Genomic DNA, 25006 nt, shown 5'->3' with positions numbered 1-25006 from the left:
TGTTGGCCACTGTTGGAAACGGGATCCCCAGCAAATGGGCTTTTGGTCAGGTCTAGCTTGGCCATTCCAAGATTATGTTTTATTCTTTAATACACATGCATGAAATATAACCTTAATATCTTGCATTCCTTGGCAATTGGATACAATGGCTTCCAGATGAAAGCCAACTGCTTTAATGCAACTTTATCCAAGTAATTAAGATACATTGATTTTCAACAGCTGGGAAAAGGGGCCTTTAACATGAGCATTCACATTTCAAAGTATAGAAATGACCTAGACAAAGAAGAATAAATACAACAATTTGTTCTAATATTTAAGGGTGGCTAAAAAAAAAATGGAGACTCCTTTTTTACAAGGAATCACATGGAAAAGACAAGGGGTGATGGGCACAAGTTACTCACTGGGAGGTTCCAACTGATGAGAACAATCAGCCATTGGAATAATCTCCCCAGGGAAGTGGTGGATTCCCCAGCACTGGACAATTGGACACAATGGCTGAACAGGGTGCTGGGACATTTAGTCTAAGTCATGCTTTGCCTAGAAAGGTTGCAGCAGATGATCCCTAAGGTCCCTTCCAAAATGGGATTCTATGATTCTATGAATAATTTATTCTTCCCATACATTCTGTAGCTATCTTATTCCTGCAGCATCTTGGAAAGGTTAAATATCTGATCAGGAATATATGTAACTGTTGTAACAAAACAGGAGACGTGTTTGTATTCTGAGGCTGGAACGGGGAATGAAATTGAATAAAGAGCTAAAAAGCATCCATGACTATTCAGGGAGAGACCTGTGAAAGAGATCCCTGGATTTTTACTCTGATACTGTAAAAAAAGCAGATCTCACGCATTGGCAGGGCAAAAGAATTTGTAAGACAAGAAGGATGCTTTTGTAAAAGGTGATGCTGCTTATGAGTGTCAGGTCTGTTCTAATGCCTCCCAAGTTCAGGAACAAAAGAACTAAGGAGTGCATGTAGCTGCCCTGAGACCCTTTTAACTGTAGGTACAGCTCTCCAGTAATTTCCTTAGTTAATGTCTGCAAAGAGAGACACTGCCTATCAGTCTCTTCATCTGATACTCTTGTTCTAACTAAACTCATCTACTCACCGCACCACAGGCACAAGTCACTGAGCAAGCAGCTAACAGCTAATTCAAGAGGTGATAAAGCAGAAATTCTCTAACTGTAACGTTTTGACCTCTTCACCGTTGGTGGGACTAATCAAACTGCAGTCAATGAATGTTTTCCCTATATGCAAGAAAGCAAATTAATTGGCTGGCTTGAAAGATTTAAAGCACATGAAAGTTCTGAGTGGTTGGAGTTTTCCAGGGGCTGCTGTGAGGGAATAGCTGCAGAGGCACTGCAATGCAGCACAAGGCAGCTCACAGACCACTGACACTGAATATTCTTAGGGCTAAGTTATACCCTTTCATGCTGCTGCAGGGGGAAGGAACATGAGTATTTGAGACTAAAATGTGCAATAAAGCTTTTTAGCAGCTTCTTGAGGAGTCCAATATTCTGTCTGCCCCCACTCCCAAGCTCTGTCTTTCAGGACAAATTGTCACTATTTCAACCAAAGTTCATTTTCCTTTGAAAATACATTTCAGTTTCAATGACAAAATGTTTTGCTTGTTTGCTTCCTTCCCTAATTCCTTCCATACTGGGCTGTAATTTGCGATGGTTGCCATTAACATCAAAAGACGTCCTGCATAAAAACCTTTAAGTGTAAAAAAGTGGTTCCCTATGTGGGATATGTTCCCATTTTAATTTCTAATTAATTATTTAACAGGGACACACTGTTCCACCTTAGGATAATGTCCAGGCTCAGGTTTTTATTTTGCAGAAAGTCCTGCTCAGTAGCTCCGTATCTGTACAATGTTTTAAGTGATCTGGGAGCTGTTAAGCTGGGAGGAGAGTTAAAATGCTTCCAAGAACATTAAAAATTGGAGAGCAAAGCTAAATATAAGCGATTGGTTCCTCTTCTAATTTTGTTCTATCTGGCTTTTGGTCTTTAAATTCTCTTTAGTAATTTCAACCATGCACAGAATATGTGAACTGCCCATGGATACAAAAAGTCATATCTCTGAAGCCTGGGATACTTTGAACACATGCATAAACCTCCATATGAACTATATCCAAAGTGATTGTTAACGATCATGATGCTTGACACTACATGACCTCCATGTTATGTGTGTACATAAGGTACAGTACACAGGTGATCTTCAGTTTTTAAAACAAAAGTAAGGAATGATTCAAAAAGCCCAGAGTTATGGCTCCTGTTCCTGAAACTATAATCTATACTCTTAATGTTGGACTCTGACTTTTTAGTCTCTGTTATTTGTTTTCCTCTTGCTCCCGATAATATTTTCACATTTTTATTTACAGAATTTGCATTTCTGTTTGGATTTTAACATCTCTTTTTGCTCTTCTATTTCTCTGAGAAATTAAGGAAAAAAAGATGATGAGCATACATGAGGAAAACAGGGAGTGAAAAGCAGAAGAGCTGAGTTCTCTATTCTTCATACTACCCCTTGTATTTTCATTCAGCTCCTTTTCATGTAATCACTGCTTCTATGTTCCACTCTCCCTTTGTTCACGGTTTCTGTGCTCCTTCACAGTATTTGCTCCAGGACCACTTCCGTCTGAGGGGACAGGCAGTGTGGTTCAGATAAACACCATCACCAACCACAAGTCTGACAGCATCCAAAAGCTTTGTGATGCTGTTCTATGTGAGCTAGTCTCTGCACTTCTTTGTTCCAGACAGGATGAGAAAACAAAGTGCCTTAATATCAAGAGGAAAAGCTATTCAAGTTGATGGCAAGCGCTAGATATTTTTGCAGGAGTTGCCATTCTCATGAGATTTGCTGCCAAGTCTGTACGCAGTAATGTGAGGGGAGTTCATAGGAGGTTTAGATGAACTTCTGACTGAAACAAGGAAAGGAGAGTCTAAACTATGAAAGCTGTTTCTGTAGGATCCACCTCACTATTTTTCCCCTCAGCAAGGTATATTTGTTGTTGGAGACACTGCCAAGATAAGTGCGCGGTAAGCTTTTCCTTAGGGCATAAAAGCTAAAGCATTGGAATATAAGCTTTCCCTACTAAATATTTGAATTGCTAATCATCAGCTGGCTTATAGTATTAACTGGCACTTGTATCAATATCACTTAAAACCTGAAATAACAATAGCTAAAGGCTTCACTGAACGTTTTTGTTTGCAACAGCATCTAAAGGCTTAATGCTCTGGAAAAGATAAATAAAATGAAATGAAAGGAAATAAAATACAATAAAAAATTAAAAAAATAAAAAAAAATACAATACAATGCAATAAAATAAAATAAAATTGTACTGGTTAACATATACAGTGGTTATTCTTGGATGTCCCCCCAAAAACTTTAAGTTGTAATAATAACTCAGAGCTTCCGGTATGAAAATGGATAAATCAAGCTACAAGCCTACTTTGCTTATGTACTTCACACATTTTGGAAGCATTTTAAAATGAGGAGCCCCTGAGGGAAGCACAGTTTTAAGACTGTATTTTATGACTACGTTCAAATATATGCATCAAGATATGGTAAATAAGAGATCAGATGTAAATAACAGAGAAGGGACAAAAAGAGTTCTGCAGGATCTTCAGAATAAAAATAAGCTTTTATGCTGATATAGAGTGTGTTTGTCTTTCTGTGTTCCCTGTAAAATTCCTTGCTAAGGTTATTTAAACAACTGGTTTAAAACTATGTCCTTTTTCTTTGCTGTTAGGTATCTTTAAGAAAGAAATACTTCATTTCACACCTGTATTTATACAGTTGGCATTAACCAGCATCTCAGATTAAAATTAAATACTTCAGCAGTAATACTACATGTGCTGGACAGCTACTGAATACTTCATCTTAAAAGATTCAATCATTTTCTATTAAAAGGCTAACTTTTGGGCCTTGCTCTTCACCAGCTCCACTCTCTTCAGCGTGTTTAGAACTATCTGCATGAAACAGAAAACTGGCTGTGCTTCACTGACAAGAACTCAGCAGTCAGGACAAGTCTGCCCTCAACAGGGTTTTTGGTGAATGAAGCAGCATTATAGGAAAAAGGGAATAAATATGCAATATGATCCTTGATGGATTTCATCAGCATAATTTGAATTGCATGCTTGCTAAACCAGAATTTGACATAGTACAGAGCTGGTAAAATATAAGGGGAAAATATGTCAACTACAAGTGCAAATATAACAGGAAAAATCTGTCAAGTGATGTATTTTCTGTATATTAACCATGGCATAGAACAACTGTGAAATGCCAGTGATTGCTACAAGTACTCAGACACCATGGTGATAATTGCAGTAAAAAATTGCCAGACAGCAAACAAGACTGCTGGAACTAATGGGAACATGGTTTTATTCAGAACCCAGTGGATAGCTATCTGCAATGGAATTGCTTTTCAATACTTTTTCTTTGAAATAACTTTGATTATTACTTATGCATTTGTATATTAATATGTTCAATTTCTTTAACTAAAGACAGACACTTGCAATTGCATTTGCTCACATCTGCTCCTTTCTTAGTATGGCCTAATTTATTCTGTTTGGTGATTCAAGTGCATGATACCAGATATGAAGCACAATTATAAGTTTTACTAAAATACCAGTTGGTTTTTTCCTTATGTGCTATCATCAGGATCTGGAGGAAAGAAAGATCTCATGCTGGACAAATTCTGGCAGTACTAATTCATCTTCCCTGTGTCCCTGCCAAAACTGACTAGCTGAACCTGCTATTAGAGCTGTCATGTTCCAGCTGAGCCCTACATGTGGCCTAGACTGGGCACAATGAGGCAGAATCAACAGCTTGTGTTGACAGGTCATAGCAGGACTTGTGAATTGAGCTAGAACTGTTTACTGAAAACTGATAAAATGGTGTCAGCAAGTCTTCACAGGCACCTGTAGTTGCTGAATTCATCTGGAAAGAGTTTCAAAGTAATGACTCTGTGGAGGAAAACCGCAGTTTCTATCAGGAAGTAATATCCCTTTCACAAATTCCATGGGAGCCTCAGAGAGTCATTTGGAGCTCATGGACAATGAGAAAGAGTTCAGCCGCTTAACTCTGGACTTGCAAAATCAATGAATCCCTACTTATTCTCACTGAAACAAGCTTAAACTCTAGAAAGCAAAATATTAGACACCAAGTTCTGGATATGATACATCTCACCTTGAATGTCTTATATTTTGCTGAGTTTCCTGTTGATGCTTTTATTTAGAAAGCATCAACATCTTCTCTAGGAAGTACTTGTTATCTGGATCTAACTGCCCTGGAGGTACAATGATATTATCATCCAAAAGTAATCATGAGAAGTCCTATGCATTTATCAGGAAGCATTTATCTGTCTTTGATTCTGATCTGACAGTCTGAAGCAACCTCAGATTTTCCTGGTGTTTCTGTTCATTCTTATCTTTTGCACTGTCTCCAGAAGGAGAAAATAGAAAAGAATGTAAAATGAGCAGTAATGAAAATAAAATTATTAACTGTTGATTACTTATCTATTATACACATTTAAAGATAGCTCTTACTGTTGCATCAAATAGTTCTAAAAGCCAAGTCTGTGTTAAAAATACAGCCATTTCCTTGGGATAGAATTGCCACTTGGATATTCATTCCGGATGACTTCTGACGATAGCTGGGAAAAGCGCTATCTACAGCAGCCTCACCCCGTTAAACAGTGGCTTTAGAGCACTTATCTTTTACCATATGATTTAAGTTTATTATTTTGCTTACCCTCCGGCTGGTATTGTGCTATGATTGTTACCGTCTGCCCTGCCCCCTTCAGCGCAGCTGCAGCCTGCTCATGGGTAGCACCTCGAAGATCAATACCGTTCACCTGCGGGAGGAACGCAAACAACAACAGATCTGAGTAGTTTAACATTAGACAGAAGGGCAGATGTGGGTTGTTTCTTTAACTATCTGATGGATGTAAAGGTCAGGCTGCCCAGATGCAAAAGTGTAAGTATGACATCAAAAAGGATGGGAGGATGTTACCTATGACAGGTCGTGAGGATCTGCACTAACACTACACCCCATATAGTCTGTCTATGGTTACATGCATATTCCCTGACTGCTATTTTGGGGTTTCCTGCTCTCTTGAGTTTACATTTTTGGTAATCTCTTCATCAATCAATCAATATAATTTAATATGTAAGGTTCAAAAGATACATTTTCTGTTGTGTTTGAAGGTCACTGCAGAATACTGCAAGTAAGGAAACTGCTCCTTCAGCCAACCCAGTCTGCAGCATCAGGGAAACCTCTAACACAAACTGCTGTTTGGAGAACTTCCAGAGCAGACACCCTATCTACCATTTTCTTTTCATGCAACCCCTCCTTCTATTGACTAGATATACCCCTTTATCTTGCATGTGACAGCAACGGAGCTGCTATCAGACACAGGTTCACTGCCTCACTACAACAACCCAAGAAAGAGATAAAATTCACATACAGAAGTATTAACTGCTCCTGTTGAGTCTTGCTTTGCAGTGACAGTGCTACTGCCTGGCTCTACTGAAGTGTGTGAGATCTCTTATATGTTTATATACTTATTTGTCTTTCCCCTTCACTTCTGCAGGTGTCACTTCATAATGTTTCAGTAAATCACCGGAGGCTTTGACATGTAAACCTCAGCAGGAGGTATATCCATTTCTGACTGCTCAAGAAAAGAAAACTAAAAAGAAAGGGTGAAGGAGGAAAAGAGTCTCACAGGAACTCTGGCTGTAGCCTCTGTGGAGAATACAAGCTTCCTGAAAGGAACACAATTTGGGCTACTGCTGAGGAAGAAATACTTTTACTCAGTGATGGTGTTAGGACACTTGATGCTGGATTGCCACGGGCACAGATGTACCAGCACTACAATTACTCATTAACACAGCACTGTAGTCACAGATTTGGTATCGTGGAGTTCCGAGCAGAATCCTTATAGTTAGGCAGCACAGTGCCTGTATTACATCATAAAGGAAACCTCAGCCTTGATTGTCTCCAAAGAAGAAAATTTTGAATCCAAATCACCTTTCCTTTAATAGAGAGAATGGATTATTGATGCTTTTCCTTTTTATAACTGGAGTCCCTGAGAGAGTCCTGAGAAGGAAGTAATAGAATGAACTGAAGAAAAGCTTAGAGGGGTACTCCTGAATTCCTGAGCTCCTGAGCTGGGGAAATGGAGATGAATGATGTCACTCACTCTGCATTAGAAAGTCTCTCTTAAACAATATAGGAAAATATTGTGGTGATCTGTAACAGTTGTGTTAACAGAACATGAAGCCCTAACAATCATTAATAAATCATAATAATCTCTCTATAGATAAAAGGTGAGGATATAGGAAAGAATAAAGAAACCACATGCTTGTTCTCCTCTGAAAACCAGTAGTTCTATCTGTATGTGATCTAATAACTAAGTTCCTATGAATGCACCAAGAATATGACAGGAATTCCACCAAAGTTAAGTTATAAAACATTTTCACTTTTCCACAGAACACCAAGGAGCCATTGAACTGGCAGTTGACTTCCTTCTGCCCTTTGCAGGCTCATTCTGGAAGAAATGATTGCCTAAGGTGCAAACACAACACATTATGGTGAGTGAATGCCTCTGACATGAAGTTCACTTTTCTGCTAGGTTATAGGCAAGGAAGGACACTTGAGGAGGACTTACAGGTCTGAGTGGCTGAAGTCTAAAGAACAAGAAAAAGATATATCATAGAGAAAATAACACATCAATTCTATCTTCTGTAATTTTTATTATCATGATGAGCAAGCTAGACAAAAGAGATGAAGTCATGTTGAACAGGCAACTGACCACTAGGCTGCCACACAGCTGCAGAATAAAATCAAACAAACATTGCCATATAGGTAGGTGGAAGGCTGTTTGCATGCTATTTTGCTCACCGATACCTGACATAAACTCATTGCAGAATAATAGGTGTTAAATTTAGAAAGGACTTATAACCTAGTTTAACTTCCTAAAGAACGAGTAGATACTAAACTGATTTTTGGGCTATTATTTCCTAATATTTAAAAGCAAACATGATCAAGTCCCAAACCCTCTAGTTGAAAACCAGCACATTCATATACCAATGTTAAATCTTGATGAAAGAGACCATTAATTTACACATTTTAATCAAATTCTTACTCTCTGGCTGAAATGAACATGAGTTTATGAAAGGATAAGACAAACAATACCCTGTCTCGCTTCTTCCCCCAAACAATGTCTTAATTCCGACAGTTGCATTCAGTGATATTTTTCCCTGACGTGATTTCATTGCAAACTGCTAAATCTGATTTCAGCCTCTGCTTTCAATTAATTTAAGGTAGTTTATGTTAAGAATAATCAATAAAAGAAATGAACAAGAAAAAAAAACAACAAAAGACATTGCAAGTGTGTGCAGGAAAGTTTAATACGTATTGAAAGAGGTTTTGGTTTTTGCTTTTTCTTTTCCTGTTAAATGGACTTCCTTCAAGAAGCGTTATACAACAAGCAAAACAGCACTGCTGTTATGAGCTTCACTGCATAATCCTGATGTCCTGGCCCAGAATGAACTTGACTGCACAATTTCTGATGCCTAACGCCAAAATGAATTTGACATAATGGAAATAAGAAGAGCCTCCAGCTTATACAGATGTCTGTCTCTTCTGCATGCTGTGGTGGCTAGAAAGCTTACAAACAAAGAGAAGTGCTGCGATGCAAGATTCTAGTTGAAAACTACAGACAAAACTGAACTGAGATGGAGAAAAGATGCAACTACAGTTCACAGTAATTACAGTAATTGCCTTTGCATGTATTGACTGAAAGTAAAGCATGATGTACTTTGTTAAATACTGAATCATAATGTAAATGAAAGATAAGATTTACATTTTGGGTAGATAGACTTCTTCTAAAACTGGAATAGTTATAGTCCCTTTGAAATACCTTAAGAAACTATCTTAGCACAAACTGGCTCAATTCTGGGTAGTGCCACTTAAAGACTTACTGCAGTCTGGTTGTGCTCTTTTAGAATGCTTAAGCATGACTCGTGTAGGTCATTCAAATAAAGGCTAGAATAATGTGTTTTATTCAGCCATTTGTTTATTCAAACCACCTTATTCTGTGTCTGCAGAGTGAATAAATGAACATTTGGGATGTCTTGTTGAATTGGAAGGGAAAGGAAAAACATATCCCTCCTCTGCAAATATAAAGGATTTCTTTTAATTTCTTCTTTGAACTGTCACCGACACAACAAGGTGCTTTTATACAGTAAATTAAATGGTGAGGAAAAGGCACTTTTTTAAAATGGAACAAACAATACAGCAGATTGTGCAAGTTGTGGCTGAATTCTTGTATTTGTTGAACTCAAGAGCTTTCGGTGACTGAAAAAGCAAACAGAAGTCTGAATAAAGACAACTCTTTACAGCTAGAATTGACATTGTTTGCATTAAGATACAAAGAACCCTATTTATCTGCTTTAACTTGGTATGTTAACTTAAGTACACTTAAGCAGATTAACAAGAGATGAGAGGAAAGCTGAGCCACGTTCTCTAGCAGTCCTGCTTAGTCATTAGAAATGGAATATATAGTGTCAACCATTAGGTGATGAAGCATGGTCTTCCAGTAAGACAGGGAACACTGGAAAGAAACACATCAGAGATGATCTGAACGTATCTGGGGAGGATTTTCCTCACAAGCAGGTGGCACAATCATTCCATACAACAGCCCCACAACTGATTCAGTCCAGCAAAAAATACAATAATTCCAGGAAACTTATGTGTGCCACCAAAGCACAGCCCTTGAGCAGTGATTTTTCTCAGCTTAGATAGGACATCATTTGCCAAGCGAAGCTTCATTTACTGAGGCTCTGCAGAGCACTGCAGCTACAGGCACCAAATGTGGGGAATGGCGGTGGAAAACCACCCTGAGGCAACTGGTGGTACAGGTACCATTTTGGCCTGAATGGTGAAGAAAACTTTTAGAAATAGAAAAAACAGAGAAATGCACAGGGGAGAAGAGGCGTCATTCTCCAGTTTAGCTTCTATTAAATTTTCAGGCTCACATTATTACTTTTCTCTTACTTTTCTCACTTCTTTTCTGCATTTACACTTCTGGTTAGTTAAAACTGCACAGTTCAGCACATATAAGCACTGTGGTTGTCTCATCCTGAACTCCACTGAAAACATACTATTACGTCCTGTCTGCTGTTCTCCATGCCCAGCATCCTCCTTCCCTCTTTTTATGGGCCAGCAGCTTCAATGACCTTTTCAATTTTCCTTGTCTTGCTACCTTGGAGTTATGACTTATGCCTCCTGTGAGCTGGTCTTTATGCTCTGATGAGCTGGGCATTCTAAAGGCAAACTCTTCTCTCTCTGGGAAACAAGAAACAGTATGGGGGAACAAGCTGCATCATTTAGCATGTCTTTTTTTGCCAGGAAGTATACGGAGGCAGCTAAAGCAGCTGAAAGAGGTACGAAAGCATTATATCTTTGAAGCAAGAGGAAAATTAATATTACGTTATTGAAGAGATGTCTTGCACACACTGCCTTTCACAGTAGGAGCCAACAAGCTTTATGACTCACCAGACCACGTGAATTATTCCAAATGATACCTGTTAAGCCTATAACCATAGGCAAAGACTTATTTTTTTAATCTAAACTGCACAGGAATTCTTCTGATAGAACATGTGCTTCCCATGTGGTTGTAGCTTTTGTGAATGATGCCAGACTGGCAAACTTTGAGACTGAAATAATTTCACTGAAGAGTTTACTGCAGCGACAGCTTAAAAGGCATTTCCCCTCAGTTCCATCAGAATTCCTCAAAACCTGTTTAAACTTAGTTTGAAATAAACAACAGCTTTTGAAAAGAAGACGCAGACTCTCTGGAGCCTGAGTGAACATGAAACGTTTCATTCAGGTTGCTAAATAGCTACCAGCTAGTTCAATTACCAGCCTGGACTGGATGCAATCTAGCAACTATGAGGTGATCAATGGCGTTTGGTATCATTGCTAAAGGGTAAGGTCTAGACAGAGGCACACATGTAGTCTTTCCATATTAAGACAGTTGGTATTACCAATGAAATATATATGAGTACTGTGTTAGCTAATAAAAAGGCCAATACTAATTAACTAATTTTTAAATTAATATAAATAGTCTTTCATCAATTTTATACACAAAACAGTCATCAAGCACAATACTTAGTACGAACATTAATTTCTGTTAAAATGGAAACCTCATTATTAGCTCTTAAATTCATTTAGTTGCTGCTTTTTTACCCTCCCTCCTTCTGTGTGGTCACTCACACACCTTTATATTTCTGCCACCATCTAATCTCATGGATCTCACTACAGTCTCATCTTTTCAAGCCTTCATACATTCCCTCTCCTTAGCAGCTCCTGCTATCTTTCTACTCCAAATTGATAAAACATCAAACTAAACCTCCTCTCTCCTGCAGCTTTTACTTTACACATGACTGTTACTTCCATTCACTTTCCTGCCTTTCTGAAATCATCCGCTTTCTCCCTAATTCTGTTTTCAGCATTTGGATTTCCTTGTCTCCTGCTCTCAACCTAGGTAATTTAGACAGTACTCTACTGGTAGCATTTATTCCATATACCACCTTGCCTTCTACAGAGCTCTGAAAGATATTTTTCCTTCCAGTGTTTGGCTAAAGCTAAACTGTCATTGATCGGTTTTGCTCATAATGCTGCAGGGCTCTTGTTTCACATTTGAATTTCAAAGGATGGTATAAGCAGAAATAATTATTCAATTTCTCCTGCTTCTGAAATGAAGGTTTGCATTTTAACAAGTGCCTTATAACTCCAAGATGATAAGAGTTATAAGATGATAAACTGAAGCCTATAAGCAATAGGTACTCAGGAACTGAAATAAAATGGTAAAACTATTTTAGAGGCTGCTTAAAGACAGAAGGACACTGATGATTTGTCTGACCCCAAGCACTGAGTTAGAGGCAATTCAAAAAAGTAAATCCTCGTCTTGATCTCTACTTAATAGGTTTTTCCACTATGTCTTGCCTGTGAGATGCAAGACAGCTATTGACTTTGTCATGGCAAATCCAGTGACCATGAGGCCTCACATATATATCAATGGCTGAATGAGAGGTTGTCTAACTGGAACCTTCAGCACTGGAGGAAGTAAATGTTCAGTGCTCACATTTCATATTAAAACTACCTGAATCATGACACTCAAGGTTCATTTGTGGCTTTAGAGATTAAGAGACAGAAACTTTGAGTAGACAATGCTCCATAGTCTCAAATAAAGCATGTTTTTGAAAACCAATGGAAAGGAAATAACTCTTGTATTCCGTAAGTGGTTTTGCTTTGTTACTCTCCTGGTGGTTTGCTTGTTCAGATAAAGGGCATATCAGAGCAGCCCTGTGGAGAAGGACTTGGGGATGTTGGTCGATGAGAAAATGAACATGAGCTGGCTTCAGTGTGCGCTTGCAGCCCAGAAAGCCAACCGTATCCTGGGCTGCATCAAAAGGAGCGTGACCAGCAGGTCGAAGGAGGTGATCCTGCCCCTCTACTCTGCTCTTATGAGACCTCACCTGGAGCATTGCGTGCAGTTCTGGTGTCCTCAACATAAAAAGGACATGGAGCTGCTGGAACAAGTCCAGAGGAGGCCACGAGGATGATCAGGGGACTGGAGCACCTCTGTATGAAGACAGGCTGAGGAAGTTGGGGCTGTTCAGCCTGGAGAAGAGAAGGCTGCATGGAGACCTCATAGCAGCCTTCCAGTATCTGAAGGGGGCCTATAGGGATGCTGGGGAGGGACTCTTCATTAGGGACTGTAGTGACAGGACAAGGGGTAACGGGTTCAAACTTAAACAGGGGAAGTTTAGATTGGATATAAGGAAGAAGTTCTTTACTGTAAGGGTGGTGAGGCACTGGAATTGGTTGCCGGGGGAAGTTGTGAATGCTCCATCCTTGTTGGTGTTCAAGGCCAGGTTGGACAGAGCCTTGGGTGACATGGTTTAGTGTGAGGTGTCCCTGCCCATGTCAGGGGATTTGGAACTGGATGACCTTAAGGTCCTTTCCAACCCTAACTATTCTATGATTCTAAAAGAGAAACATCAAGCCTCCCTAAACTGCCAAAACTGTATAAAGAATGCTAACAGAAGTGAAATTTGGGACTTGTGATTTCAGTTGTTTCTTTAGACCACAGTTTTTGAGGAAATGAAGGGCTTGAGGAAAATCACTTGATAACTGGCAGCTCCCAGAGGATGAATTATACCTTTCCCACAGACTGCTGTCTGATACAACTTGACAGCATCAACACTGCTGACAGGGGTAAAAAGAGGATTCCTATATGCAGCCCAGGAATGGGTATTGTCAATGATTCAGGCTGTAAAAGGAAACCTGCAAGAGCTGTCCTTTCGCTGCAGAAATCTGTTGGGAAAGATGCTCTGTGTTCCTTTAACTTTTTCACTGACTCATGGCGAAAATGAGAACTTTTCTGCTGTATAAAGATGATGATCACTATAGTGATAAACTTAAACAGGGGAATTTTAGATTCGATATAAGGAGGAAATTTTTTCCTGTTAGGGTGGTGAGGCACTGGAATGGGTTGTCCATGGAGGTTGTGAATGCTCTGTCCCTGGCAGTGTTCAAGACCAGGTTGGACGAAGCCTTGGGTGACATGGTTTAGTGTGAGGTGTCCCTGCCCATGGCAGGGCGTTGGAACTGGATGATCTTAAGGTCCTTTCCAACCCTAACTATTTTATGATTCTTGATTCTACTTTATTTTTTTTTCTCAAAGGGATCTCCAAAATCTCCTCCAACAAATCACTGCCGATATTCCTTAAATAGCCTATTTAATGGATGGCCAGTTTCTATTATTTTGCATCTTATGTCATATGATAATTTTTTTAATCACTCAGGAACCCAAAACTGGCTGGGTAGTAGAGCAGAATGATGCCTGGAGTCTAGTCTGTTTAAGCACAAGGCAAAAGTTCAGCCTTGGGCAAATCTCAGAATGAATAAAGCTCAGGGATGCAGCCATTTTGTCCAGCAGCAGCAGTTTGGTTTTCAAATCTGTGTTTTTAGTTTCCTTCTATTGTGAGGCTGACGATAAGGCTACACTGAGGGGTGTAAAGCTCGTTCCAAATGTTCAGTGTATCAGATGTGACATAATTCTGTTTGACGGTCTTAAAACAAAACTTGCTAAGTCAGAGTGTTTGAACTGAATGCAAATTCCTCCTTAAACTATTAGGAGCTGAAGAGCAAGCAGTCTGGCACTAGATCATTCCTACTCATTTAGGCAATTGTAAAATGAACGCTTTAGAGGCACCTGATGATATCATTACAGCAAGAAACCCAGCCTCTAGTTTAGGCCAACAGACTAGCTTTATATGACACATAACTGACAGGTCTGATAGCTAACTCTTTTTGGCAAAAGAGACGTACCTCATTCATGAGAATTGTTAAAATTCATTAGCTTCTGAGCATGTGCTTGGAAAAGTGAGAGTTAATTTAGAAAACAGTTCCTGCATCAAGGCAATTGAAAGGTATGTTATACATTACAGAAAGATGGGGCGAGGGAGGTGGTGGAGAGAGGAGAAGAGAATTCCAGATGGAAGTCAAATTCCCAGATTAATAAAAGACAAAGGGAAGCTCTGCATTCACCAACAGCCATAGCATTCCGGCATATGCAAGTGGTAATATTTTTCCCTAGAAGCTCCATTAGGCTTGTATTTTAGAAAGTTATCTATTTCATTTTGAAGTTTCAAAATGACAAGTCTATGAGCTTCTATGGCAATATAACCCAGTTACCCTGACTACAAAACAAGCACATCATGTTTTGAGGCTGAATATGTTTAAGTTCAACTTCCAGCCATCAGATCACGTATATTTATCAACAACACTGAAAACCAGTTTGCTACCAGCTCTCTTCTCCAAGGGTATTTCCAGATAGTAATGCTTACATTGTCACAGATCATACTACATTTCAGTGAATTTTTATGGTTGAGGAGGATGCTAGGGCTTTCCTGACAGGATATGACCTCCAAAGCTGAGAGCTACCACTTCTGAATTAATTGTTACTTGAAAACCTGCTCCCTGTGGGATTTTCCACATCTACTGTGAATGCTGTTTTGAAGTTCATGTTGCTTATTCTTCTGAACTTCCTTGTTCCTTTCCAGCACAAAATTACCAACTTTGCCACTGTATGTTCACTCAAGGGCAAGTTGCGTTTCATTCTCCCATATTTAAGCCATTTTTCCTTACTGGTCAGAAAAAAACCTGGAATTATCTGACTTACATTTGCTTTTTTCATATTCCCCACCCAAAAGATTCATGAATGTTTGGTCAGTTTGGATGAGATCTATTTCAGTAAAGGCAAATAATGCCAAAAGTCTCTATAATCAGTAAACAGAAATGCACACACTTTCACAGCACAATGGTCATCTGACCTGTGTCAAATGTCTACTTTAGGGCAAGGGAAACTATGCCAGATGTAGCTACATCTTTCTGCTAACTATGGAGAATGCCAAAGGGTTACATCCCCTCTTCTTCCCGACATTAACAAAGCCTGAATTTAGATTAGTCCACTATTTGCCCATCTAGTTGGCGTGATCCTATTAACATATGACAGCACCTGTGCTCTCATCTCCCTTTCTCTTCAGAGATTTTTCACAGAATCATAGGTTGCTTTGGGTTGGAATGGACCTTAAGGCTCATCCAGTTCCAACTCCCTGCCATGGGCAGGGACATCCTCCACCAGAGCAGGTTGCTCCAATCCCGTTCAGCCTGGCCTTGAGTACTGCCAGGGATGGGGCCCTTTTACAGATCGATCACATTTATCACCTACCATGCAGTACTGACCCTTTGGATATGTTTAGCAACATGATCACCCTTGATTTTTCAAACATGTCCTACCTCTACAAAATAGCCCAAACATCTGAACTGATCTACCCATTTAAGATGCTGCTTTGATTATATACTAACATTCCCAAAACATAGCATACAATATTCTATGTATTACTACAAAGAAAATTTACATAGTTGTTTTCTTATTGTCTAAGTAGGACTAATATTAAGACCATAAAGGGAGTATTTATGTACCCCTGCAGCCAAAGTCCACAGAATTTTGTAGACTCTCCCATGACAGAGGATGGAGTCATGTAGCGTTCACACCAACACAGGGATGTAAGCATCCTAAAGATATGGTGACTGCCCCTGCAAACAGCTCTTGTATGGCAAAGGGAGTATCTGTTATAATCCTAACACTGTTACACAAGAGTGACTATCTGGTGCTCCATGGAGAAAAAACTCCAAGACCTACAGAGATGACTCAAATGCTTCCCAAGCCAGCTGTAATCTGGGGGAAAAAAACCCCAAACAACTCAAACCTGAGAAGGAAAACCAAATGGTATTTGCCATTTTCCTTAGTTTTGTAACTAGGCAACAATATGCACTCTTTGCCCTAAGTAGTTTTACTGCTTTTACAATGAGCAAAAAGCCATTTTAAAGTAGAAAGCTGAAAGCTTCTCTGCACCAAAGTAAGAGAAGTTAATCTGAAGGTCAATTCTAACTGTAGCAAATATAAAACATAAATTAAGCACGAAGTCCTTTACACTCTATCCTGCTCTATACAACATTTGGAGTAGAAATTGGAGAACACTACATTTTCTCAAATGCATATCATATTTTTGCTACAGATGTGAGTGATAAGGTAGGTAGGAGTTGTGTAGGAGGAACTAAGTAGAAAGAAGTGTTTAGAATGTAAGTGAAAGCAAACATCTCACAGAATATGACAGCAGGATGGGGCAGTCACAAGACAAAATCTGATCAATATAAGAGATAGAATCATAGAATGGTTTGTTTGGAAAGGACCTTAAGATTATCCAGTTCCAGTCCCCTGACATGGGCAGAGATACCTCCCATTAGACAAGGTTGCAAAGCCCCATCCAACCTGGACTTGAACACTGCCAGGGATGGAGCATTCGCAACTGCCTTGGCCAACCTGTGCCAGGGTCTCACCACCCTCACAGGGAAGAATTTCTTCCTTATAGCCAGCCTAAATCTGCCAAGATCACTTTTTCTCTGTGAGGGAGAGCCCTGTATAACAGGTCAGAGACAGTACTGAAGTGAGATGCTCAAACACTAGTCTTAAGACTAAGTGCATACAATATCATGTACCTGTGACAGAAACGCCCATAGAATATCCCTGATAGCCCTTTTCCAATGCATAGTTATTTGATTCTGAGAAAGTAGCAGGGGAAAAAAGAAAATATCTTTCCCCATATACAAATACATCCTAATACTAAAATAGGTCAAGAGGAAAATAAGTAATTTGGTTAACTTCATTCATCTGATTAGATGATTAAGTTAGATAGGGGAGAAAATAGAAGCATCGGAAGAATACTACCTGGGTCTTCGCAGTGCAGCCTGTTCTTTTTCTACTTTTTTTCCTGTTGCTGTTAAGCAATTATCCTTCAGGAAACTTGTTTATTTCCTTAAGGTAACCTGTTGGATGTGTTTCTTGGGAGCAGCCATTCTGCTCCAGAGCAAGCAGTCTCCTTTTTCTCTTGATTCTACTTTCAGGCTATCAGCGATGCTTCATCCTGCCCTTGTGAACCACAAGGTACTGAAGCATTAATACAGGCGGATGAAATAAAAACTGATTTTATGGCCCGCAATTTTATTTCACATTTCTTTGTGATGAAACAAGCACAATGTTAGCTGAAAGAAAATAACGCATACATGGGCAAACACACATGATTTGTGAGATTCAGTTTAAGACACCTAAATATAGATGTGGTAAGTATTTAGGCTTAAAGTCAATGGATACTTGATCAATACAGGCAATAAAGCTTACACAGCAATTCAACTTGCCCTACACAACGCTCGCCAGGTGAATCATTCTCCAGCCTCTATTGACTTTAATGGCAAGCAGACAGCAAGCATTCAGATGTCTGAATTTAAGTTCTGAATCTGAAGTTTAGTCTTGTCCAAAGACACAAAATGCAATAATTTCAAAAGTTATAATCCAAATGCTAATACTCTCTGTTACCTCCTTATGGCTATTAATTCACCTGAATTCTTTCTTTTATATACATTTTTAACTTGATGCAGTCTTATGGAAAATTATAAAACTCAAAAGCAATGTCTCCTTAGGAATTCAAGGAACAATACGCACTCATTCTTCGTAAGCTGTAAATCTGAAACTTGCTGCTCAACTTGCACGTGTAAATTAACTCTGTGCTTTAGAGATGTTACCTATAAGATGAAGTTGCACACTTGGCACTGAAAGTGCTTTGAAACATGCAAGATTAAGACAGCTAAAATAGCTAGACATATGTTAATGTAATTTTTATTTGAGATTGTAAGGCAGAAAATGATGTGCCAATGTTTGTTTGAATAGGACCATAGTCCTTCTCCTGCCTCCCCAGGAATTTCCCCTAAAATGTATTGTGTACCTCTTTCCTAAATTTATAAGATTTGCACAGCTTTCTGTCAGCAAAGGATTACGCACAACATATGGACTTTTTACGTTTATGGCTCTTAGAAATCATTTATTCACATGCAGGTGATTTTAAGTGAACAACACAGGGTTCCCATTGCTCTTTTAATTGGCAATATATGCCTTAGCATTGGAAGTGGAATTTTAAACTGCAGGAATAGCATCAAGGAACTTTACGTTTGATTTTTATTGGGGATTGCATTTTCCTAACAGATGGAGAACTTGGGGTTAGATGAGAGTTCAAGCAGCCTCTCAGTCTAGACTTGGCCCAGACTTCTCACATGATCTGAGAAAAATCAGTGACTATATTGGCACCTCATATCCACTGCTCTAAGAGAGATACAATACTTCCATTGGTATTCTGAGCTGTTGTGTTTGGGTTATACAAGTCAGAGACAAAAGGTTCTGCACACAGAACCTAGCAAATCAAGTCTTGATGACAAGTAGGAATCAAAATGCTACCTGATAATACTTACATTATGTTTAATAAGAGGACTATGCTATAGGGAGGGATATATTCCGTTGTAGTGATGAATGTACACTGGTGATGCATACCTTACTACATTTTAAACACATGCAGAACCCAGAAGGAAAGTGTTTCATTCACAACAGCATAATGAGTTATAGCAAGAAGAAACCAGCATTTAAACAATCCTAACTTTTAGGGGAAAAAAAAATCTTATCACAAATGTAACAGTATAATTATTTTTTTTTCTATTTGAAATATTTTACTGTTTGAAACAGAACATTTTCCATTATTCTTCAATTTGCCTTCAAGGTTCAGTAGGATTCATTTTGTCTCTCTGAGCAGAAGCAATTGGGAATACCAACCTGCTTTCTAAGTTTTAAACATTTCAGTCTATTAACTGAAAACAGATACAGCTACCGCCGCTTTTCCCCGGGTTCTAGTCAGCTTCCAAAGGCAGATCTCTGACATTACTTATCCTGTAATGCCACCTGGTGGCATCTGGAAAAAAAGAACCTCAAATTTCACTCGTTCTGGGGGCCAAGGTTGTGCCACAATCTCTCACAGTGCCCTGGAAGGCTGTAGGCTTGAAGCCCTCTCTGTCATAGAATCAACTGGATTGGAAAAGGCCTTTAAGATGATCAAGTCCAATTGTTCCCCAGCACTGCCAAGGCCACCACTAACCCACAGCACTGAGGGCCTCATCTCCACGGTGTGTGAGCACCTGGAGGGACGGTGACTGCAGCCCTGCCCTGGGCAGCCTGTTCCAATGCCTGAGCACCCTCTGTGAAGAAATTGTTCCTAATATCTTGCCTAAACCTCTCTTGCTGCACCTTGAAGCTGTTTCCTTTTGTCCTATCAATTTTTACTTGGGATCAGAGACCAACCCCACCTCACTCCATCGTCCTTTCAGGCAGCTGTAGAGAGCAAAAGGTCCCCCCTGGGCCTTCTCTTCTCCAAACTAAACCACCCCAGGTCCCTCAGCCATGACTCATAAAACTTACTCTCCAGACCCTTCACCAGCTCTGTTCCCTTCTCTGGCCCCGCTCCAGCACCTCAATGTCTCTGTTGTAGTGAGGGGCCCAGAACTGAACACAGGATTCGAGGTGCAGCCTCACCAGTGCCCAGTACAGGGGGAAGATAACAGCATCAGGCAGAAAGAGAGGTTAGAGAGGTTATGGGTTTTGTTCAAGACTTGTGGGCTGACTCTGGGACTATGTATACATCCAGTGTGTCACTCAAATGCAACTCATATTCCACAGATTAATAGAATCATAGACTAGTTTGGGTTGGTCATCTAGTCAACTAAAGGTCATCTAGTCCACCCCCCTTCCATGGGCAGAGATATATCCTAGTTTTGTTGGGTCTCATTCATGTATTTGCAGTCTATTTAAGGTATTTTTATAGTTTCCTTCCCAAAGGTGAGAATACACATCTTTCAATTAGACCACAGTTTGCCATATTCACTACACCAGCATGAATTAGCAAACTGCTCTGGTCATCCTCTTCCACATGAGAGACTGAAGCCCAGTAAAATAAAGCACCTTGACTAAGGTCACACAGAAGCACAGTAGCTAAATCAGAGAATTAAATCCAGATCTGCAAAGTTTAAATCACTTACTATGCTCCCTGTCTGAAAGAAATTTCATGGAATAATCCCAGACTGGTTTGGGTTGGAAGGGACCTTCAAGCTCATCCAGTTCCAACCCCCTGCCATGGGCAGGGACACCTTCCACTAGAGCAGCTTGCTCCAAGCCCCGTCCAGCCTGGCCTTGAACACTGCCAGGGATGGGGCAGCCACAATTTAACCAACCTTGAGTTAGCAATACTAGCTTTGAGGGTGCTGTTTGCTCCTGGTGAATCAGATTGGTCATGTTTTGAGAAACAAATGGGCAAACTATTTCTATAGGGAAATAAGTGTTGCTGAGGGATGAGACAAGAAAGAATAAACCGAGAGAAACAGACCTACACTGCAGCAGCCCTTATAAAATTACGGTGTCTAGGACTTTTCATCAGACAATGGTCTAAGATTAACCAGCTCTAAAAGTAGCCTGTGCATGAAATTTGTTTTGTCTGAATATGGAAAAACGGATCCATAATAGTTATTTGTGACTACATAAGTAAGCAGTGCCCGACTTGGTGATTGCCTGGGGATAGGCATGCGGTCTAATTTGGCAATAATTTCCATTCCTCTCTGCTTAATGAACAAATAAACTACTCTTGCATGACAACTAACTGCTGCAGCAACACTGGTAACTGTAATTAGAACTTATGGAAAACATCGCTACCAAGCAGGCAAAAATTAGTGTTAAAAATTCAACTCTGGCAGCATCACATGGCGTTAAATGTACCCCTGCTTAAAAAGAAAGGAAAATGGACTTTTAAATTTGTATCTGGATTTCTGAACACAATGTACTGTGAAAGGTTTTGATTTCATAATGCTCTTTCACTCAGATTTGTTTTGCTGCATCTAGCCAAGGAAAAATAAATTACCTAATTGTCCTGAAAAAAATTCCATTTCTGTTCTTTGGGTTTCTTGGCTATGGTGTTCTTGACACAGGCTTTTGACTTTCTTATCTCTTCATGCTCATAAACTTACAAGAGTTTATTTGGCTTTCTTGCAGTGTCCTACAAACTTTCTGCTCAGGGAGCTCTTTAAGGCACCTAAACATCTTTTACTTGTCCTTTCTCACTTTTTGTTAAAGCATTGTCAAGGAACAGGTTTAGATCAAACATACTCTTACAATCCCCACAACTTCAGGTTCCTGTGTCCCTTTGCTGCTAACTCACCAGATTTTCCATATATATTGCAAAACAGCCTCAGCCACCTTTTCATACCAAAACTGTGGCAGGTGGAAGGTAATTAATTTTTCACAGAATAAGCCAGTGGCCAAGATAGTCCTCAGCAGTGCAGGAAAAGTATTCCAGCTTCCTCATGGGTTTAAACATTGACAAGGAAAGTGCCACATAACCACATCATGTCCAGGCTAAAGCCATCTTCCACCCCAAAGCCAACCAAAGTGCACCCAAGGATGGAAGATTCACAGGGATAGAAAGCACAACAGAGTGAGTGAGGGGGACATTGCAGCCTAGCGTGTCCATCGCTCATCTGGGATGAATAATTCCTGTGTTTCAGTGCTGTGCCTTAAGGCTGTGTATGCACTTTGCATGGAACAGCCGCAACTGTATCAGTTTGAGAGAGTTTCTTTTTGCTGTGAGGCGGCATAATGTGAATGGATGTTTAACTACATTTGCAAGGCTTTCATTGGCATTCAAAATCCTTTACATTCAGACTGTTACAGTCAGATGTTCAATTACTTGACAGAACCTAAAACATAAATGTGCTATCAATATATACATGAAAGAAAAATTAAAAACATGTTTTTGAGACTAAGAATGCAAAATATAACCTCTGGCTACAAAGCTTTCTATCCTCTAAAATTTAGAAATTGATTTCAGAGTGATCATCAAATTCATTAGAGGCACAGGGACAATTAACATAACCTAATTAATCTAATTAATCTACTTCTTTCACTGGGCCATTTGCTAAGCAGTTCAATGCACACTAGATGGCACCCCCAGCCTGCTGGATTTCACTGTACTGCTTTTTCTCAAAGACAAGCTGAGATTGAGAAGTATCTTCGGACTAAGTAATGCATTTTGGGCAAAATGGAACCGGATGATGGGCTACATTGGGAGACGCTGAGATCTACACTCCGTTTAGGTCTTCCCTGTGGTGTTGCCACACTGTAGATAGCGTTAAGCGGAGAAAAGTCTCATTCTGAGCTAAGTGCAAGTAACACCATTAGCAAATGCCATAAAACCTAAGCGCAAATAAACAAAATACTCAGTGATAAACTGTTTCCAGCTTGGATTACATAACACAGAAACCAAAAATGCCTTCTTTGTGTGTTCCCTGCAGTACAGAACAAAGAACAAGATGAAGCGGTTGGCCAGCAGAGAGCACAAATACTTACAGACAAGATCTGATCCCCTCGCTGCAGTTCTCCACTGAGATCGGCAGGCCCGCCTGCTAGGATGAAAGACACGAAAATGCCTTCCCCGTCTTCTCCTCCCACTATGTTAAAACCAAGTCCTGTGGAGCCCTTGTGCAGGATGATTTTTCGAGGCTCTCTGTATAGAAACAAAATGATAACGTTTATCCATTCAAAACTCCCAGTGTGGATGCATTTTTCAAGGCATCTGAAGTGTGCTATGTTTTGCTTAAGACAAATGGCTCATTATTACTTAAATAAACCATTTAACAAATGAGATAAATCTGTTAAGTGGAAACAGATAAGGTAGGAATTAACCAGCACCTTTTCTTATTTTCAGCATTATTACTTTATTAACCAGCATTATTATTTTCTTTTTCCCATGGTTGAATTCAAACATCTCTCTTAATTTCAGCCCAATGGAGTTATCCTCAATATGTTAAGCGATGGGTTTATTAAAATAAAAATCAAAACACTGAAGGCATTTTATAATCTAATTTATAACAACACTATGTATACAAGTAGAATCAATCTTTACATGGCACCATTTTGTTTTCAGTTCTAGCCTTTCTTTTTACACAAATGAACAAAAAAGAAAACCAAAACTCTAGGCAGACCAATGGCAAGTGTGTTTGATCTTGGCAGATTTGGAGCAAATCGCATTGCTATGATCAAGCTAATAGAGCAGAATCTCATGAAAAACTGGCTTGACATTATCAAAAGCTTGCAGTTGTAAAGTCACACAGCAGTTTTATCACTGAACCATACCAACGGAATTCTGCTTTTGCCTTACTGGTTTATAAAGTTGGTCATTATGATGGAAATCAATAAATAATAACAGCTACATCTACTACAGCACTTTGCATCTGTAAATTGAAAATATACCCTAAAAGATGCAAACACAACAACATTCATTTGACTGATGTGAAAACATGTCTAGAAAGAGATGACTTTCCTAAGCAATCAAGGTATCATCCATGAGAAAGTGTCCCAGGTATTCCAGTTCCCAATCTTTACTCCATACAGTAGGCCTCAGATCTGTCTTTCCCTTGGATGCACAAGTAAACACAACCATATGTATACATACATACACAACCCCAATATTCACTGCTACTTACCCCACTTCAAATGCCTCTAGCAATTTACTTTTCATACAAGTGTAAGTGCTGTTACATTAGTATGTGTAAATGTTAAGACCAGCCCTGCAAATACTCACAAACGCATATATTTACAGACAAATAAGATGTTCTTCTATTTCTCAGTTTTTACAAGTATAAGGTATCAGCAAAGCGACAACTGTAAAGACACACGCCCCTCACCTACAGAACCATGCTCCGGAATTATTCTGGTGGAAAAGACCCAACTTTTCCTCTGTACCATAGAACAGCTTTACGTCATAGGAATGGAGAGAAGTGACTAATTAAGGAATGTTTTATTTGATGTAAGTCTCACAGCTCTATACAGCGAGAATTAAGTCTTTACATGACAATTCCGAAATCAGTAGGTGTTCATCTTTGCCCGGTGTTAATGCTCAACCTGTATTCCCAGCTTGATCATTACCTTTAAATAACACCTTAAGTTTCTGAAACTCAAGCTTAAACATTTCTGAAAGACAAAAGTAAAGCATTTTTTAATAGTACTTTTAAAGTTGATTGTAACCTTTAGAGAACGGACTAGTCCTACTCCATATGTTCTTCCTTCTTATAACAATTTCTTAAAATTATATAGCCACAAAACAACCCTTTAAACATACAGACATGAGAAAAAGACATATCGTCTCGAGTTTGTACATTCTTGAAGCATTTTTAACTAATCAGAAAATCAAGGGGGTTTTCTTTTCTTTTGGATCAGTGCTGTTGATTTGCCTTCTAACAACACTTTTAGCCCCTTCTTAAGTATACGCGATTAGATATAGTGTAATCCAGGTCTAAGAATACTAAACAGGTTTTTAATTAGGAAGGGTGGCCTGAGGGTTGGAGCAGAACTAGGACAGCAAGCTGGAAGCATGGATTCCTCTCCCTGCTTAGCCCATACGCTGCTGAGTGATCTTGGCAAGTCATTTGCTCTTCCAGCTTCCATT

General features: G+C 39.4%; 1 protein-coding gene across 36 annotated transcripts in view; it reads right to left on the bottom strand.

Annotated features, from left to right (window-relative positions):
• Positions 1 to 25006, bottom strand: part of DLG2 (discs large MAGUK scaffold protein 2) — a 1003655-nt gene that overhangs the window by 196333 nt on the left and 782316 nt on the right. For all 36 annotated transcript variants that reach the window (XM_062639108.1, XM_062639096.1, XM_062639094.1 and 33 more), the window contains 2 exons: positions 22909 to 23065; positions 5757 to 5859 (listed from right to left, as the gene is read on the bottom strand). In XM_062639108.1, coding sequence (XP_062495092.1) covers positions 5757 to 5859; positions 22909 to 23065 — 260 coding nt within the window. The remainder of the gene's footprint in view (positions 1 to 5756; positions 5860 to 22908; positions 23066 to 25006) is intronic.

This window comes from Pezoporus occidentalis, unplaced genomic scaffold (assembly GCF_034315485.1).
Source record: "Pezoporus occidentalis ecotype Australia unplaced genomic scaffold, CSIRO_AGI_Poc_V1 ctg6, whole genome shotgun sequence".
Lineage (NCBI taxonomy): Eukaryota > Metazoa > Chordata > Aves > Psittaciformes > Psittacidae > Pezoporus > Pezoporus occidentalis.
The sequence above is the reverse complement of the archived record's forward strand: the minus strand, read 5'-3'. Positions and strand labels throughout refer to the sequence as shown.